Source organism: Nymphalis io, chromosome 3 (assembly GCF_905147045.1).
Source record: "Nymphalis io chromosome 3, ilAglIoxx1.1, whole genome shotgun sequence".
In the NCBI taxonomy this organism is placed as follows: domain Eukaryota; kingdom Metazoa; phylum Arthropoda; class Insecta; order Lepidoptera; family Nymphalidae; genus Nymphalis; species Nymphalis io.
The window spans coordinates 6,569,185-6,589,180 of record NC_065890.1 but is presented as its reverse complement, the minus strand read 5'-3'; the positions used below and the strand labels follow the sequence as shown (position 1 = coordinate 6,589,180).

The 19,996-nt window shown below is 32.5% G+C and overlaps 1 protein-coding gene across 5 annotated transcripts in view; it reads right to left on the bottom strand.

The window, feature by feature from the left end:
* Window positions 1-19,996, bottom strand: part of LOC126780290 (sodium/hydrogen exchanger 9B2-like) — a 45,936-nt gene that overhangs the window by 14,155 nt on the left and 11,785 nt on the right. For 3 of the 5 annotated variants that reach the window (XR_007670473.1, XM_050504621.1, XM_050504652.1), the window contains exon 2: window positions 7,787-8,013. Coding sequence is in view for 4 of the 5 variants with exons in the window: in XM_050504621.1 (XP_050360578.1) it covers window positions 7,787-8,013 (227 nt within the window). In the remaining variant the exon portion in view is untranslated. Of the gene's footprint in view, window positions 1-7,786; window positions 8,014-9,032; window positions 9,216-18,098; window positions 18,117-19,996 lie in introns of those variants that run through there. The other 2 variants (XM_050504635.1, XM_050504645.1) reach the window with 2 other exon arrangements.

Sequence of the window (19,996 nt, the reverse complement as noted above, 5' to 3'; positions counted from 1 at the left end):
AACTTACAACCATTATGTTAGTATGATACAGGTCTACCGCATTCGAGGTAAGATTGAGGTAGGGCTTAATGGCGTATTTATAAATAAGCTTTTCCGCAACTTTTTGATAATTTCGGTAAAATAAAACATCCACATAAATTCTCGTTATAATTTAATTATATTTTTATCTAATTTCGCTAAATTAAATAATAATTTCTACGATTTTATCCGAGTCATGTTTCTCATTCATAATTAACATAAAATTCAAATGCTAAATATTGTTCAGATGCATGCGTAATGTGCTATTGTGCGATAGGAGTAATAGGACATAGTTGGTAGGTTGAGCTTCGTAGGTATTTTAATAGCGGTAATGTTTACCGGCTGTGGGTATATATACCGATAACAATAATACTGGTATGGCGCATTTATGCTATCGTCTAAATTTGTATGATTGTAATCTTCAATAATAAAAAAATAAAAAATTAGATTATTTTCAATTAAATTGTATTATTTAAGACCTGTTGGATAGATTACATAAATCTTAACTGACATCGCGGGCTTGTAACTGGACAAGTATAACTGAGACTTCCTCGTAGATTTTCTCAAATAGACTTTCCCTAGGAAGAGAAAAAATAGACCTATTTACCTTCAGGTAATAACCGCGAGGAAATCAGCTTCCGTGAGCAAACACGCAGTGCAATATGAGGAATAAGCTCCAAACCTTCTCTTTTAGAGGAGAAAAGACGAGGCTGGCAAGACATTTATGGGTTGTCATTTTACTTTTAACATTTAGATAAAAAAAAAAACAAAAAATAAGCTGAAATTAAAACTTGAATTACATATAATAAAACTCGATAATCCTGGGGCGTAGTAGTACCATGACGCTGACGCTATTACTTCTCTGAATTGCTAGGATGAATTTAGCCCTTGAATTACGTAAGCACAACGTGACCACGACCATAACTTTAGAATTTCAAAACAGAATATTTTCTAAAATCAAATTGAACAATATACACCCTTCAAATTACCTAAAATATGTTCGTAAAGAAACAAAACAAGAAAAAACGTTATTAAATTAATTAGAACTAGAAATTTCGTTTTGGTTCATGGACTATATTTTTTCTCTACCAGTATATATATATAAAAAAATATTTTTTCTCGGCTTACAAAAAATCCATGGTAATAAACGACACGATTTGACGATTTGTCACGTTCGCGTTTCAAATAAACGAATAAACTGCTTTATCAATGATATCTAAGTTTCCAAAACAAGTTCATACAATCAGCTCAAAAAATGGGTGTCTTCCCCGATTTGGCTGATTGTATCGACAATAAAGTGAGTCCTTGTCAAGCCATGGTCGGGTTTCAAAGTCAAATAAACTTCACGAAACTTTCCATGATGTATTTGAAATATAAATGTATATATAAATAAACATAAAAGTAGACGGATACGTTACACATGTATCGCTGAAACCTATTTCTCATGGTTTTCACAGAAACATACATATGTACGGAAAGATTTAATATTATTTGCTTCGAATGATTATTTTATAATTTATGTGTTTCAAGTTGTAAGTCTCTATTATTTAAATCAGTAGTCATTTTAAATAAAAAATCCTAATTGTGTGTTAAGTGTGTTAAGATTTACTTTTAGTAATAGTATTATCATAAATCGACGTTATTTTATCCTTTAGATTTGTAAATGTTAAATATTATTATACACAGTAATAAAATATATTTTAAATGATGAGCAAATGGTACACGTGAATAAGGTAAGTGGCTCGTTAATATTAAAAAATAAAATAAAAATATGGAGTCAAACTACCAACTAGGCTACCCGATGGCAAGTGGTACCACCGCTGGTAAACAGTGGCACTGTAGAAAGCATTATCACTTACTTCGTTTATGCGCCACCAATCTTTGGACCTAAGATTTTTTGATATTTTGACCTTGTGCCTGCAGTTACACTGACTCACTTGCCCTTCGAACAGGAACACAACAATACGGTGTATTGCTGTTTGGCGATGGAATATATGATGGGTAAGTGTTATCTACCTAGACGAGTTTCGATAAAGTCCTATTACTAAATAATAAAAGGGTTCTATGATGTTCTTGTAAAGTACTGGGACACAGTAATACTAAGCATACAACCTATTGTTTTTTGGCGGTGAAATAACTGTTGAGCTGAACCCAGAACCCATCCGGATGGGTTTGCAAATTAATATTGGGAAAGTAAATATTCCCTGAGGAGAGCTCCGCCGAGCCACGAGCGGAGCAAAGCACGGGAGCGGCCGCGGATGCGTTATATCAACACGATCCCGTAGCCTCTCCGATTCGTGCCGAAGATGGCCATCGCAGTGGTTTTAGTGAGTAAGAATCCCATATAACCCAGTTCCTCCCCCCATGAAATGCGTGAAAAAAAAATGGGTAAGTAAATATAATAATAGTTGTAACTTATTTAATTTCCTCTTTCTCACCACAATGGATGTCGTATGCATATATGGAAAAGGTACCTTTTTTCTATATCTTACTGTCAAACTATAAACATGAAAGTTTGTATGTTTTGCTATTCGACTCATTAATTATTGTAGTTGTTAAAAAAATAGCAATAAAAGTAAATGGAGTTATGATATTAGAAAAAGTAAATATATGAATTTTTATTGATTTAAATCATTTGTAAATAAATATTTAGTATTACTGATGTTTTTTTTGTAAACTGTTTAGTTCAATGATGTGCGGACCGAGCAGTAATTTGAAAGTGGCAGGTTTGATTCTGACTTCCTAGCTATTATCGTCTCCCCTAGCACAAGTTTGACGCATATTTGGTCGGGTAAATAAGCTCTGAGGCTTCTCCTCTTCTCGAGGAGAAGCCTCAGAGCTTATTCCACCACGTCGTTCCAATGCGGGTTATTACATATTCTATATATTATCTCCCAGTATATTAATACTAGCGCTTTTTCAATATTATATTATGAATCAATTATAAAGTGATAGATCCGATTACGAAATTGACAAAAATGTCTGGATTGTCATAGGTTGTTACATCATATGTCATGTGACATCATCAAAAAACTAATATGGCGGGAGGCATATGTGTTGTTGCGAGGCGTTTGTTAGTTTTTTTTTATTATTAATTAATTGTATTTCGTAGACATGATTTTTTGAATTTTTTTATTCATGATCAAGATTTTGTAAGAAAACTTTAAATGATTTTATTTTTTCATTAATGAGATGCGAATATTAATAAATAATTTATAAGTTATATTTGGTTAAATAATACTTGATTAAACTGTAACGGCTTTATCTAGTATTAAGTCTTCTTTCAAATATCAGATCAATGTTTTTTTGTATATCAAAGGTACGCGGACGGGCAAATATGCCACCTGATGGTAAGTGGTAACCACCGCCCATAGACATTGACGCCGTAAGAAATATTAATCATCCCTTCCACCGCTAATGCGCCACCAACCATGGGAGCTAAGATGTTATGGTCCTTGTGCCTGTACCGGATCGACGAGTTACTCTGGGTCACTCACCCTTCAAATCGGAACACAACAATAGTATAATAAGTATTGCATTTTAGCGATAGTATATGTGATGAGTGGGTCGTGTCTTCTCAGACCTAATGATGATGAAAGATGAAGAAAGAGATGAAGGAAAGAGAGATGAGCATTTAAATAAACACCCGTTAAAGAACGTTTATAAGTAAGCCGAGAATTTGAAATACATGAAATAAAATAATCGATAATCGAACTTTAAGTGAATATTCTAATATTGTTTTTTCTGATCATACGCTCGTCATCGAAATATTCTGATTCATCGAAGAATATTATCATTCTATAGGCCAAGTCCTACACGGCCGGTAGAATAATAATTACGATCGAGAATATTTTCCGCTATTGACAATAATGTTTTCCTGACTTAATTTCAGTCATGGCTGTCTTCACAACTAGCTGTTGTTGGGATCACAGATCGACACGACCGACGAGCGGTTAGCCGTCGGATCAACGGATTAACGTGCTTTACGAGACACTGGAAGGGAACACTACCAACTTCCTAACTCTTAACTGCTGCTCAGAAAACCTTAGTAGAATAATTTAATTACTGACTCCACCGGAAATCGAATCCAGAACCTCGATGCAGTTTAATAATTACTTATTTTGACGAGGTAATATGTACTTACTATTGAATATTATAATTATTAGATATTTTGTGCAATTAGATAATTCAATTAATTTAATTGTCTGTCGTATCAATTTATAAAATGTCAAATACATTTATCACACAAATTTTTGTTATAGATTAGGAAGGCGGACGAGCATATGGGCCACCTGATGGTAAGTGGTCACCAACGGACATTGGTTTTGTAAGAAATGTTAACCATAGCTTACATGAACAATGCGCCACCAACCTTGGAAACTAAGATGTTATGTCCCTTGTGCCTGTAATTACACTGGCTCACTCACCCTTCAAACCGGAACAGAACAATACCAAGTACTGCTGTTTTGCGGTAGAATATCTGATGAGTGGGTAGTACCTATCCAGACGAGCTGTACAAAGCTCTATCACCAGTGACCACACATTATACCATACATATAAATGTGGTTCAAATTAAGAAAGGAAAAGTGTATGTAAGGAAAAAGGATAATGTATAGTTATAATTAGCTCAATTAATATCGTCGCCACATGGAAACAAGTAAAAAAAAATCTCGCTTTACAATATATACGACTTACGTACGTTTATTCTACACATACGTCTTAACGTAATATTAATTATATTTATAGGTAGGACTTGTAATACAATAAATAGCAATTCAGGTTATAAAACTCGTTATGCTTGTTACTTGACTACATACAGTAACTTTTTTTTGTTATAGAAACTATACGCTGTTTTATTAAAAAAAATAGTAAATATATGTTTGTGTGCAAAAAGTAATACCGATACAGTTAGCGACTTTAAATACGTCTGGAATTAAAAAGCGTGTGTATATTGTGAAATTAATGAAAAAAAAAAATGTATGTATAAGTAATTGCTTATTTAAAAACATCAAATAGTTACCAATATTTATTGTCATAATTTGTCTATTTAAGATACGCAAGATAAACGAGCAATGACATAAAAAGTAATTGAAATTTTATGAAAAAAAATGAAAAAGATGTATAGAATTATAAAATATTTATTTGCCTTTATTATTGTGATCTGATACATATAAAAACAATCACATTTATTGCTGCAAATCAGCGATACTCAACCTTTTATTAACAAACATGTAAATATTTTAGTAATGATTTCTTAGGTTTCGGGATTGGTACAAATTAAATTAAACAACTATGAACGGATTTATGCAAAATCCGCTTCCACTCGCAGTTGTTTAATTCAAATTATTTAGTGTTAATAAAAACCTTTAAAATTAAAAATAGTTCAAAATAAAGTAACATTAAGTGGGCGACCCAAAACAGGTTGAGTACCGATGCTATAAATGCTTAAGTAACTCCGTCATAAATATATTATGTTATCTTATATACTTGTTACTGAACCGATTGTCAATTTGACTTGTACTCGTAATTTGGGACCTGGACTGCACATTAAGTAGGAAAATAAATTTGACGCAATCGCACTCGGAGGAACACTTAGCAATAGTATAATTCATTGTTGTATGATAGACAGCAAAACGAAAAACAAAAGTTATGATAGGGAAAAATAACAGGGGTTGATTTTAAAAATAGAATTTATTACGCCAAATAATATTACTAATGTAAAAGCGCCTACTAAAAATAAGTTACTATATACAAGAATAAAAAATTGCGGTTAAAACTACTACTATTTATTTACTATTTCATAATATTTTACATAAAGATATAAAAAAAGATAATTATTTATTTGTACTCTTTTAATTTGAAACTATTAACCTACCTTTTGTACATTTTAATATGTTTGGATCATACATCATGTGATTGAAACAAATAATCGAATTAAGGCTTTCAAACTATAGACAATCATAATTCATAGTATAATTTTAATGATATATAACTAGCCGAACAAGCACGTGACTTAAGTATGTATATACATTACGACAGCCTTGTTCGGTGAGTCATGACGTTTTGTTTCGTACGTGAACGAATGTTGGAACGTCTAACTAAATAGACCTCCTCTCCCAGCTTAAAACAGTTGCAATACAAACAAGACCTTAAAGAAGCAGTCCGTCTGCGCGGGTCATAGCAGATTGGACAATGATACTGCTTTTCATAAAATACAGTCACGTGATGGTTGTAAGAGAAGGATGTAAATTATATAAGTTAAACGTTATTGTGTTACAGCAATGAGTGGGTACGCATTCAAGTTAATATAAAGCACGTAAAGCATACAACTGTATCAGTCTAGTATTACTCCCTAAAGGTATAAGACGTACAAGATTCAAAACATATAATATTTTTTTGATAATAATAAATAATTTGAAGAAAGAAATAATTATTTATAAGAAACAAATAAAATAATCTATATTAACGTAGTATAATTGCAATATAGTATTACATTCCAATTTAACATTAACGTTACATTCCAATTTATTTAAAATTTTCATATTAGAAGTTAAAACTATTTCACTGTTTTCTGTCATTGAATATGGCAGAAATAATATATCAGTAAGAGCGTTGAAATCTTTTACTCGGAAGTAATTATAATATTGAATACGAAAAACCGTAAAGCCTGAAGACATGGTTAATTCATCGCAAATCTTATGTTGTAATAAAATATAATTTTAGAGTAATTATAAATTACAGATAAAACTTAATATACGATATGGATTAAAATACATAAGAAAAATGTATTCCAGTAAATGTTATATATAATTTTGGCTTCATGTCATACTGTACTAATTGTAACATTTATACAATATTACGAATATTAAACATAACTTCGATAGGATTTGTTGTACAGAATTTTTTTTTTGCGGAAGAAAAAGATTTTTCTTGAGGAGTGACGCTTAAATAATAATATAACACGCAATTGCAAATTTCGTTCGTTTTGTGTTAAATTAAGTAAAGATATACACATTATTTCCAAACTCATCATAAGAAAGACATTGAATAACGACGTTTGTGTTAAAAATATGGTAAAGTTTTAGTTTTTAAAATACTATTTTCTGAAGAATCCATTCCGAGCCGGTGGGAACGTAAATTTTAATTCAATCTCGTAAAATGACGATAAACAACTTGTTAGAGATTATTTGAATAAAATATATTTCGAGTTTGATCCATAGTACGTAAACTTTGATTAACATAATACCACAATTATTCTACTAATTTATAAAACGGTTTTAACAATTTATTTTGTCAAAGGTCAATAAAACCGTTTTCAGTTCAGTGTTCAGTTTTCACAATATCATTTTATTTTTGTAAGCAACTACAACTGATAGTTATTATTTGATGGAAATATTATAAAAATGTATATATATTTGTGTAAAACATTAAGAACTAACGACCAGTCCCGGCTTTACACGGGTAGAGTGTGCGTCAACATAAAACGTTTATATTGAAGGTCAAAAGCACATAGAAAATTACTTGTTTGGGTCAGATTGCGGATGTACAGAGAACTACTCCCCAAAGTTTCATCACAGTCGAATAAATGGTATAGGGACGCATAGAGGACAAACATTCATTTTCATTTATATTAACAGATTATAAATTGCTGCCAAAAAGTTGTTGATGTGTTGAAATTAATTATTAAAAGGTACATGCTGTATAATTATTTTAATACGCTCTAAAATATATTCAAATATTCTTTTATGTTTAGTGATATAAGTCTTACCGTTCTGAAGGCAGATTTTCTCGATCTTTGCTTCCTTCGTCGGCCATGATAGAAACTTTTCTTTTACCGTCGTTAGAGGGAGTACTTGGGGTTATTGTAAATACTTGATTTGATGATAGTTGGTCGGTTGGTTTCGATGTACGTGTGTCGTTGTTTTGATTTTTTAAATCACTCAGGTCGAAAGGGTATTCCTTTATCGCAGTCATTCGGACGCTTGTTTTGCGAACCTGAAATTGCAATATTGAAATTTTATAATTTAAAAATATTCGATACCTACTTACCACACGGAATAAATATAAAAAGGATGATTTGTTATTCAAAAAAAAGTATCTCATAAAAATATTTTAAAACCGAACAAACAATTTCTCATCTTATGTTTTTATTATACGTTTTTAAAACTAATAATATAAGACAATTTGTATTATTTAATTAAGTTTTATGTGTCGTACTTAACTAATTTCTACATACAACACTTTATAAAAACTGGACATACACCAAAATATATTACTGAAATAGTATGTGCAATGATTATGTTGTGTTGTAGGTATCATTAAACAAATTTAAATTGATCCGTGTCATGAATTTAACAAAACAGACTAATAAAAAAAATACTGTACTAGATAGGTAGTTAAATATGTAATGATATTTTGTTTTTTTTCTAGTTAATGTATATTTCATTGAATCAAAGATTAAAATAATGTATTAAAACTTGATGTTTTAAAGTATAAACACAACGATTAAACTGAGCAAAATAAATGTCATGTGCTTAAATAGTAAAAACTATTATATTTTAAAAGGGGTTTTTAATGTTTCCATACTTATATGAATTTTGTCTAACATATTCTTATATTATCAACGAGTGACACTTTTATTTACCCAAAGTTTTTCAAGTCTTCAATTCAAACACATTTTTATCGAATTCCTAGTGTTGAATTTTCTTTTTTTTTAATATTTTCTTTCTAAAATGATATTATTATATTACCAGTGCTATCATAATCTATTTGAATAAATTTTAAAAAAATATACTTAAATTTTTTTTAAAAAAATATAGCACGTTTGACCGATTTCTTATTTAGTAAACAGTTTAAGTAAACCATCAAAGTTAGACAAAAATAGAAATTTAAAAAATAGTAAAAATATTTCCTTTAAAAACGTATTATTTGAATAAATATAAATACATAAATTTATTTTAATATTTTAAGTATAAAATAACAGAATAAAAATAATAAAAGTATATTTAACGCACCTCAGGGAATTAACTTTGCACATTTTAACCAAACACGAGATATATATTTTTTTATTTGTAAGCTAAGTTTTGCCGATGGTTAGTTCGCGCGCGCGCTTCTCTATTGCAGACTGAATACTGAAATAATGTCTATATGTTTCAGGTTCATTATTTCCACCGCAAAACCTAAGTAAAGTGTTAAGTTGTCCGTTCGTAACGACAATGAAATCAGTGATACGTCAATTCGTTAATAACTTGTGAAGATAGACACTGCGATATAATTCCAAATTCGCACAAATATATATGTAAATGTGAATTATTTAGTCATGACTTGCTGGCGTCATTGTGTTGCTATTATTTAATAGCAATTATTGTTTTAAAATGTATTCGATATTAACAGCTATTTTAAAGTATAAGCGTTATAAATTTGTAATTCAAATAAAATTAGACAACGAAAAAGAATTTATAAAACGAATAATAATAATTGTTTATTCAAGCGCCCACAAGATTTTTAATACAGTTTTACTTTATGCTTATTTGCTTATTTTCGTTATTTTAAGTGTATGCCTTAAGGCATTTTAAAGGTAGAAATTATTATCTAGAATATTGGACTTTTTGTGATTTATAAAAAGCGCTTTATTAAGCTTAAGGTATAACAATTTTTAGCAATTTGTACTTTCTTTAGTGAATAAATTTGGATATGATATTTTTTTCACCAATGCCTTTAATACTTGTAGTGTACGGGTGGATCAAGTGCTTTTGATCTGCATGTAATTTATTGTTGACAACTTAATAATTAATTTCAATAATTACGCAATGGTTTAAATTAAAGTATAGATGTGCAAATTTTTCGATGATTTACAAGATCTCGTCTGGGTAGAAGTTGGTTAGTACGACTATTTCATATTTAAAAAATTAAAGTATTAAATAAATCATAAAATGGTAAAAAATAGCAGATAAAAAAGGAAATAAATTGTCACAAAAGAATAAATTAGTCAGGTACATATTTTTTGCACTTGTAAATTAATGGCAATCAATTGATATTATTCAATTTATTGAGACGTTTTAGTAATGATATCTAAATGGTTTTCGCACCTATGTAACATAATAAATACTCGATTCTTCACTTCACATAACTATAACGCTCCAATAAATTGTTCGTAAACAAACCAAATGTTGACAATAGTTGTTCGCGGGTAGCAGCCGGGTATTTATTTGCTTAAGTGGTCTCATCACAATCACATGATCACTCACGAGGAGCCGGCCACGAGTTCCCAATAATGAAGCGAGAACGTAATTCGTGGTAGTTTACTAAGACCGTATACACCACCGCCGCACTGACGCTATGCGCTTATCACTTTCCTACACAATTAATTAAATTGTTCAATGTTACATTATTGTGAATATAATTTTAATAGATACAGGACGATGCCCTTACAAATGATATTGCATCAAAAGGAGTTAATTAATTGTAATTGCTTTAATACATAAATCGATTTTAATATAGCATCTACATATATACTATACCTATTTAATCAAAAAAAAATTTTTGAGTTTTAATATTTTATTTGTAAGGAGCGAATTATATATAGATAATTAATTTAAGCTGTTAAAGTAAAATGTTCATATGACGTTTGTAACACTTATTAAAAGAAAAAAAAAATAACAATTACGGAACTAAACTTTGAACAGTAAAGTTATTTTGTTAATATTACGTACATATTCAAATGTATAAAGGCTAGTTTTAAGATGCATTTCGTGGAGTACTTAATAGACTCAGCTACATTAAATATATTTTCTATTATTCTTCAGTTTTCCTCATTTACACCTCTAATTGTGACTACTTACTACTTTTATGTACATATTATTATGCAATGGTTACCATTATTGACTGAGTGGATAGATAATTATTATTGAAAACAGCGTTATTGAGATCGCATCAATGGGATATTGCCCAAGAAAGGATAAACGCGATGTAACAATGTCTTTTCAAAGATTGTTAATATTGTATTCAAAGGAAAGTATACAAAGAAACAATTTCTTAACTGCACGTTGGTAATATTACGACATTCATTGAAATTAGTCTTTCGCAGTTTTAGTTACAAATGAGGTAAGTATATAGTTTTGCATAATTTATATTATTATCTGGGCATCTTTTTCATGTTTTAATTTAATAAATGTGATAAATATTTTTGTTTGTAATCATACTTTTTGTTGATAATACTTATTCTGGTTCTAAAATATTTTATTCGTATTTGGGTCATATTATTATAATAACGTTCCTTTTAAAATTGTATTACTATATATAAGATTTTCCACCAACACGCATTGGAGCAGCGTGGTGGAATAAGCTCCAAAACCTTCTCAAAAAGGGAGAGGAGGCCTTAGCCCAGCAGTGGGACATTCACAGGCTGCTACTGTATATATAAGATTATATTTACATCTACAACCTACATATATAATACAGCTGGAGAGTATAGTTGAACACGCGTTGAATTAATGTGTTTTATTGGTGTGTTAAAAATGTGTAACTACTGGTTTCATGCCATTTAATGAACCCAATCCGCAAAAAAATATCTCAAAATTCATATTAAGATCCGGTGCGCTATTTTGTTTAATTTGATAGTAGAAGAATAAATATCTATGCTGGTTCAAATATCTTCTGCTAAGGAGTGTATTTGGGCTTATTTCACAAAGTAAAAAATGGTTTTGAATTTTTTTCAATTCAAAGGCAAAATCTTTATCAATATTAAGGAATTGAATTATTGATTGTCAAAAATCTACCACCAGTTCGGAAAGAAAAACCAGATCTGAGAAGAACCAGCGAAATAAATTAAGCGGAATTTTCTTCAACAACTGTATTTTCCGAGTGACTATTCGTTTCTCTATTTGGAAGCGATCGTTATATTCCCAATGTATGTTATTTAAATATCCTTTAGCAAACAAACACTCCCTAACATTTTTTTTGAATATTGCAATTAAACATTTTTGTACGCTTTCAACAAATCCAGATATGTATATACAAGATATATATTTGTCTCACGACGGAAATTATAAACGCGTTTAAAGAATTTCTTTTTCTATTTTTCAGTTTCTATGATTGTTAAAAATAATGACCTTTAAATAATTGGTTTTATATATTCCTACATATCGCTTCGTTATGTTATTTCTCAAGAAACACAGAATATGTTTCGACGAAACTTGTACTGAGTACCTGCGAATACTAATAGTCAATCAAGTCTTTAACTTAATGCATAGTTAAAAACACTGAATATTGGGGTGACGATTTAGAGGCAATTTAATCCTACCAAGACTCAAGCGTGTTTTTTCACCTCCGAGAGGAGTCCATTTCCCCTGACTCTGAATTTCTGAAATGCATCTGTACCCATCACCGACACTATTGAGCTTATAGGAGTAACCTTAACATCCAAACTCAACTTTGGGCAATTCATTGAATTAAAACTGCTGGCAAAAAACTTGGTATCCTATATAAGGTCAAACAGTACTTCACACCGGAACAGTTTCTGACCTTATATCAAGCCCAAGTCAGATCATACTGCAGCCATTTACGGGACAACTCTGCTAAGTACCAGCTTGAAGCTTTAGATTCTAATAATGCTTACTAAGGGAAGAGAAGACGACGAGAAAGAAGGAAACATAAATTCATTTTGAAAATTATGATTTTGATGATGTCCTTCTTTCGATTTCAGTTACATTCTCAACGGATAATACCTAAACGCGCAGGAGTTATTCAACTATGTGAGCAAACATAGGTACATTCTCTATATATACCCTCACTTTCATAATCCAATGGAATGGCAATCTGACATAAACGGAGTGAGTTCAGAAGCACGATCAAGGTGCTTACGTGCTTTCTGAGGTACGGGAGTGTAAATATTTTTAACTTTATATCAGTCTTCGTCTGCACATTCCACGGGGATGGGTTCAAAAAACACCAAAATAAATAAAAAAGTAAATTGGACGACGAAGTCTTTAATTTCACTCAAGGTCTGAACACCGGCACAATAGCACCGACAACACATTTGCAAGTGTTATGTTCTTAGAACGATGAGCGTGCCACGGCCCCTCTTGTGTTCAACACTTTTAGTGCACTCGGAATGGGCGCGCTTTCGTTGAACAAAGTAGAACGTACTCGTAGATGTGCCTTTAGATTCTTGCGTCATATTCGCCACAATGTCCAAAGGCAGAAAGTGCGGTAGGACAGTTGGCGCCTCATAGGATATCATGTGATGTACCCGAACATATGCGTTACTACTTAGTTCTTCAGCGGAGAACGCTGGACAGGCTGTGGGCCCAAATAGGCACCACATAGAGGGCCGTTGATCGCAATATACAACACTACCATAAAGTTGGCGAACTTCCTCCCTTGGTTCCACAAGTTTTGGTTAGTTTCCTTCTCGATACAGGGAAGTTCCCTTTGAAACCAAAAGAGGCCCAAATATGTCGCTTACCTGGACACTTGATAATTATTTTTTTTTTCGAAAAATACTTTCCAACGTTATATACACAGTTGTTTTTATAAATATACTACAAAGTGTTTGTCATAATGAAGTACTATTGTTCTTACATACCGATAATAATAATATAATGTAATTGAATCAAGTTATAACCACTTTATCGCTTGATTTTTACATGATTAACATTGAAAATTGTTCATACACAATTACAATTATACATACAACAATACATATTATAATACACAAACTCATTTAAGTGCTGCAAGTAATAAATTTTTCCAAGATGATCTTATTTTGCGCGTCTAGAAGGTTAAGCAAGAACCTATAGCTTTTCCTTATCTGTATTGTTACGACTATGACTTCTGGTGTAAAAATAAATGTTTAAAATGCCATTATATATCTTAGGCTTTCGGGACTAAGCTACAAAATCGATTTTAATGAAATTTGGTATGGAGGATTTTAATATGACTATGAAACTGAATTTCAAGCAGCCATAAACGCAAATTCAGTTAGTCTTTCATATTGCACGATGAAATAAAGACAGACACTCAAAAGACATTGCACTCACTCGCTTATTGAGTTTCAAAAATCTACCACCGGTTCGTGAAAACAGAATTACGAACAACCTGAAGAATATTGTAATTATTATTATTTTTTTGATTTTGAGTTTTTTATTTAAAACGCTCTGAAGTCGTTTATACTATATATTTAGATACAGGTATCTAAGTAAAGTAGGTACCACTCACGACATATTCTGCCACCAAACAGCAACACCGTGTACTGTTGTTTAGCTATGTCCATGGTTTGCACATTATCATATATATATCATATCATATCAACAGCCAATCATTGTCCACTGCTGAACATAGGCCACTCTCAAGGTGCGCCAAAGCTCCCCGTACTCCGCCTTCCGCATCCAGTTGGTGCTCGCCACCTTCTTAAGGTCGTCGGTCCACCACTGGCTGGAGGGCGCACTACGCTGCGTTTGCTGATCCGCGGTCTCCACTCTAGGACTCGTCTGCTCCAACGGCCATCGGTTCTACGACATACGTGACCAGCCTACTGCCACTTCAGCCTGTAAATTTTGCAAGCTATGTCGGTGACACCGAATCTCATTTCTGATCTTATCCTTCAAAGATACTCCGAGCATAGCTCGCTCCATAGCACGCTGAGCGACTTTGAATTTGTGGACTAGTCCCGCAGTTAGTGTCCACGTTTCGGCACCGTATGTCATGGCAGGTAGGACGCATTGGTTGAAGACTTTCGTCATCAAATATTGCGGTATAGACGACTTGAGGACTTGACGGAGGTTGCCAAATGCTGCCCATCCCAAACGAATTCTTCGATCGGCTTCCTTCTCGAAGTTGAATTATCTGTCCTAGGTAGGTATTTTCACTAACAACTTCGAGAGGTTTCCCTTTGACGTATATCGATCCCGGCACGACATGCCTATTTAACATGACCTTGGTCTTGTCCAAGTTCATACCGAGACCAACACGCCAGGAAGACTCACCTATGCTCACCTATGACTCTGCTATGATGACGATATCATCGGCAAATCGAAGGTGTGAGATGTACCGTATGTATGTCGCCGTCATGTATGTCGCCGTTCACATTGACTCCATACCCAGTCCAATCTAGCGTCTTGAAAACGTCTTCCAACGCGTTGGTGAACAGTTTTGGGCATATTACATGCCATTCTTGCCATGGGTCTTGCCATGTTGGATGACGGAATTAAAGAGGGTTGCTAGCTGTCCTGCAGGACCAGAGTTCCGCCTGTCTTAAGCAACTCTGTTGTGATTCCGTCATCTCCCGGAGCTTTGTTGTTTTTAAACTGTTCTAGAGCCGCCCTAATCTCGCCTTGGTCAACGACCGGGAGCTTCTCGGATTAATGGCTCGTGAGAGGGGCGCGCTGGTCATCAATACTGACTCCCACAGGTTTATCCAATCTTGAAGAGAACAACTGCCCATAAAACCTCTCTACTTCTCCGACAATCTCAGGCCTAGAGGTAACGACCCCACCATTTTCAGTTTTAAGTTTTGTCAGACGCGGCCTCACAAACTTGCGAGCGAACACTTTCGATCCCCAATTTTGCTCAATCGCAGCCTTGATGCACGGGCATTGGAGCATCGGAGAACGCGTCGCATCAGCGTTTTTATTGTTCGGTTTAAGGCCTTATCTGACAAAAACGATGGTAGTTCTCGTCGTTTCCTTATGAGCTCGAGTGTCTCAGCAGAGAGGTTTGGTGCGTTCTCTTTTCTGTGGCGGAAAACATTTGCGGGATGTGTTTTGCAGTATTTTGACCAGCGTGTCGGTTTTCCTATCAATACTGCTTACGGCTTCCAACGCGGTAAATTGATTTTTAAGTTCCATTTGGAACTTTTCGGCACCTGGAGCAGCTTGGAGCATGGTAGGTCGGAGAGTAGACCTCATCATTCGCGATCTTTCGGCTTTGAAGTCTTTTTTTTTTTTTTTTTATAGTAAAGGAAGGCGGACGAGCATATGGGCCACCTGATGGTAAGTGGTCACCAACGCTCTTAGACATTGGCATTGTAAGAAATGTCAACCATCGCTTACATATCCAATGCGCCACCAACCTTGGGAACTAAGATTTTATGTCCCTTGTGCCTGTAATTACACTGGCTCACTCACCTTCAAACCGGAACACAACAATATCAAGTATTGCTGTTTTGCGGTAGAATATCTGATGAGTGGGTGGTACCTACCCAGACGAGCTTGCACAAAGCCCTACCACCAGTAAAAAGTCGATATCTAGAGTGCCTCGAACCAAGAGGAGATAACTTCCGGTATTAAATCTGTTGATCACTGGGACATGTGCCTTTTATTCGAAATGATAAAGTCCATCTCGTTCCTTGTCACGTTATCGAGGCTTCGCCAGGTCCACCTCCTCTGGGGTTTCTTTTGAAATAAATAATTCATCAAAAAGAGCCCTTGCGCTTCGAGAATGTTTACCAGCTTTGCCCCCTGTGATTTCTGCAGCACAAGCCGTAAGGTCCGACTTTCAATTCACCGCTATCTTGTACTCCCACTTTAGCATTAAAGTCTCCCATAACAACATTGTAGAGAGGGCCTTCGAGGTGTTGTTGAGGGCCTTTGCGATGTTCTCGTACATCGCTTTGAGCACATCATCAGAGTATGCCGAAGTTTGCGCATATACCTGCACGACCTTCAGGGAGTACCTGTAAGAAAGTTTTAGGACAAGGTATGCTACCTGGTTCGACACATTACTGATTTCTACAATGCTGCTAATGAGATCCTTTTTGACTACAAAACCGACACCACCCTGGGAGAGGTTATCATGTATATATTTAAATAGTTAATTAATATCGTAAAAAATTTCAAACGCATATGAAATTCTCTAACAACATTTTCCTCTATATAATAAATTATATAAATTATTACCTGAATGAGTAGTTGTGTACTTGTGTACTTGACACAAGCAAGTCCTTCAGTCTGTTATTATTATTCTTGAACAATATTTCAATGTTAAGTGTAACCAAATAGAATAGCTGATAAAAATTAAGTTCCTACAATTTTAAATAAATATAATATAACTGTAACGAGGTCATTAGTATTATTTTTTTATATAATTCATAATTGTTAACAAAAATAAGCTTGATTTTCGCGTGACTATGTGTCATAAAAAATAATAATTAATTAATTAATTCTATTCCTACGATTTATCGTTTTTTTTTATAATTTAATTATGTTAAGATATAAAATACAGCTCACTTATTTTGAGTTATTATGTTTTTTTCAAATGCCAATATACTTAGTAAATACTATTTATTTAAAAAAAAACAGAAAATCCCACTTTTATCTGAAACATTTCAAGTGGTTAAATATGGATGAAAAGAAGTCAACATAATTAGAAGTTTTGTTAGTGGAAATAAATGCACATTCTGCTTACAACAATACAATAATAATTATTTTGTACCATCGGGTGAACCTGATGATAGAGCCAAGATAAGGAAAATATAAGTCACCAATAACTACTAAACTTGAAACTATTAATTACTGCAGTAGTACAAGTATCTGCTTTTCTTACGGAAGGTTTTGGAGAAAGTAAAACTCATTTATAAATTGTAAATTGACGATGAATCTTTCGTTCATTCAATCTTATGAAGATGGGGCATGCAGAGTTACGATTAAATTAGCAATTGTATACCGACGCCTTTGTCTCGTAACCCGTTCGTCTAATTAAATGTGGCATGGTTCAGGCAAGTGATGTGTGAACACAAGGACCGTCAATCAATAGTGCGGTTAATCTGATCCAGACGTTACTAAAATCGTAAATAAATTTTATGCCTATTTTGTTTATCTATCGCTTCGCACCTCAATCCGTATGCACAGCTTTACCGCGTGGTCACGATCATAATGTTAGCACGAGTTAACAAATTTTAAAATTATAAGGAAAAATTTCATTCGTTTAATAGTACTAATTGAATCTACAATTTTGCATTGTGTCAAAATACCACTGTGTTTGATGCAATCGGTTTACTTGTTAGAATATTTTAATGTATACATTTTAAAGTTTAAATACAGGGAACATGCTCGTCAATAATAAATAAATGTATAAACACAAACCATATTCTATGCGGATGAGTCGGTAACACTTCACAAAGTTTCGTTTGCACACTGGAAGATTTTTTTTAAATATTGGGAACGCACGGAAGATCCCGTCCTACACTTTCAATTCATAACAATGTTATGTGCGCCTCACACTGATGCTCATTGTTATGACGCTTGCCTTGTCCATGTCAATTATCCCAATTGATATGTTATTGAAAATAATCGAGTTTCAAAGGTAAGTCGCTATCTTTTAATTTTTTTTTTAAACTTATAAAATTTTAATTTAAAAAAGCGAAATTATATTTAGAAGGCCAAATGTTTGGGTAGAGCTAGCACAAATACATATATGTAAGTATTTTGCAAATTAATTATTATTTAATCCGAAATTATTTCATCCTAGACCTAATTGAATAAACTGGATCTGATTAAGATTTCCGTAATTACTTAGTTTTATTTAACAAAATATTTTTATTTATAAAGACAGAAATAATAAATATTCTAAGACATATCTTTTAGGGCTGTCAAGTCAAAAAGGGATCAAACCGTATGAAGTGAAAACTTGATTATGATAAATAAAAAAAATATTTGTAGTTATCATTTAAAACAAAAAAATATTTATCAATGTATTTCAATTTTTATTACTACTCGTATTAACTATTTTTATTGACTTTTAGTATTAAATAACATAATTTATTTTGATTTCACAATTTTTTGATGAAGCATGAGGAAGATATCTCTTAATTTTTTTATATTAATAAAAAAATAATGAAAAGTTTAATTTTTTTGATACATCAAGTATGAATATACATAGGAAAATGGTATCAGTTTGTCTTTACTTTTAATTTCCTTGGTAATTAGCATTCACATCTTGTACCGAGTAATATCTTTGCGTGACAAATAGCATTTGAAGGTAATGTATTGAGACATAGTTAAAGTCGACTCAGAGCTCGGTCTGATTTAATACATATTTTTTTATTATAACTCATAAAACCCGGCAAATGTGACGTTGCCCTGCATGTGTATAGAAGTTTATGTTCGATAGCGCTATCTGGTTACAATAAAAAAATAAGTATAATTGTCATTGGAATTGTCGATGGAAAACATAGTATATTAAACTCAAACAGATAGACAAACATCAACTTTTATATATTAAAGGACTAGAAATACCGGGAGTAGTTGACTTGGAGAACAATTCTACTTATTTATAACAGCAACGATACGTTACCGATTCTATTCCGATCGAACTTCGACCCAATCGCACTGGATCGTTGTGTTAGTAGAATAGGAAAACGGTTACAACGATTACTTCGTTATAACTAAGTGGATAAGAATCATGATAATTGGTTAAACGGTGTCAAAGTCTTTAAATCTTATACATGAATACCAATATCTATTTTCATGTAAGGTACCGATTAAAGGTTACACCGTCTAAAAGATTTTAATAAAATAATTAATCTCATTCATATAACACAATGAATTAAATATTATGTGGTCTATTTTTTTAATTAACGACAAACGTTTTGGTATCTGTTTAATAGTTGTATTTGTTAGCATATACATTTGAGGGCCGCGTGTCAAAATATTAAAATGGGCCAAAGTTGTTTGAAACTAATTTATCGTTTTTGATGATTTTATATTTACGTTATAATCTGAAATGTAGAGGAGATAAATTAGATCTCGAGTAAAATAAAATATTTACTTAAATATATAAATATTCCTGCAGGAAAGAATACTATTATATAAAGTATGGTTCGTAAAAGACTAAAGATGTTCACCTCTCTAATTTGAATTTTTGGGCATTAAACACTAACTTTTAAAAACAAAAAAATGGACAAATATTTCTTTATTAGGCATCTATTTCAGTAATCGTATACATAATAATGGTGTTTAGGATATTTTATAAACTTTATTAA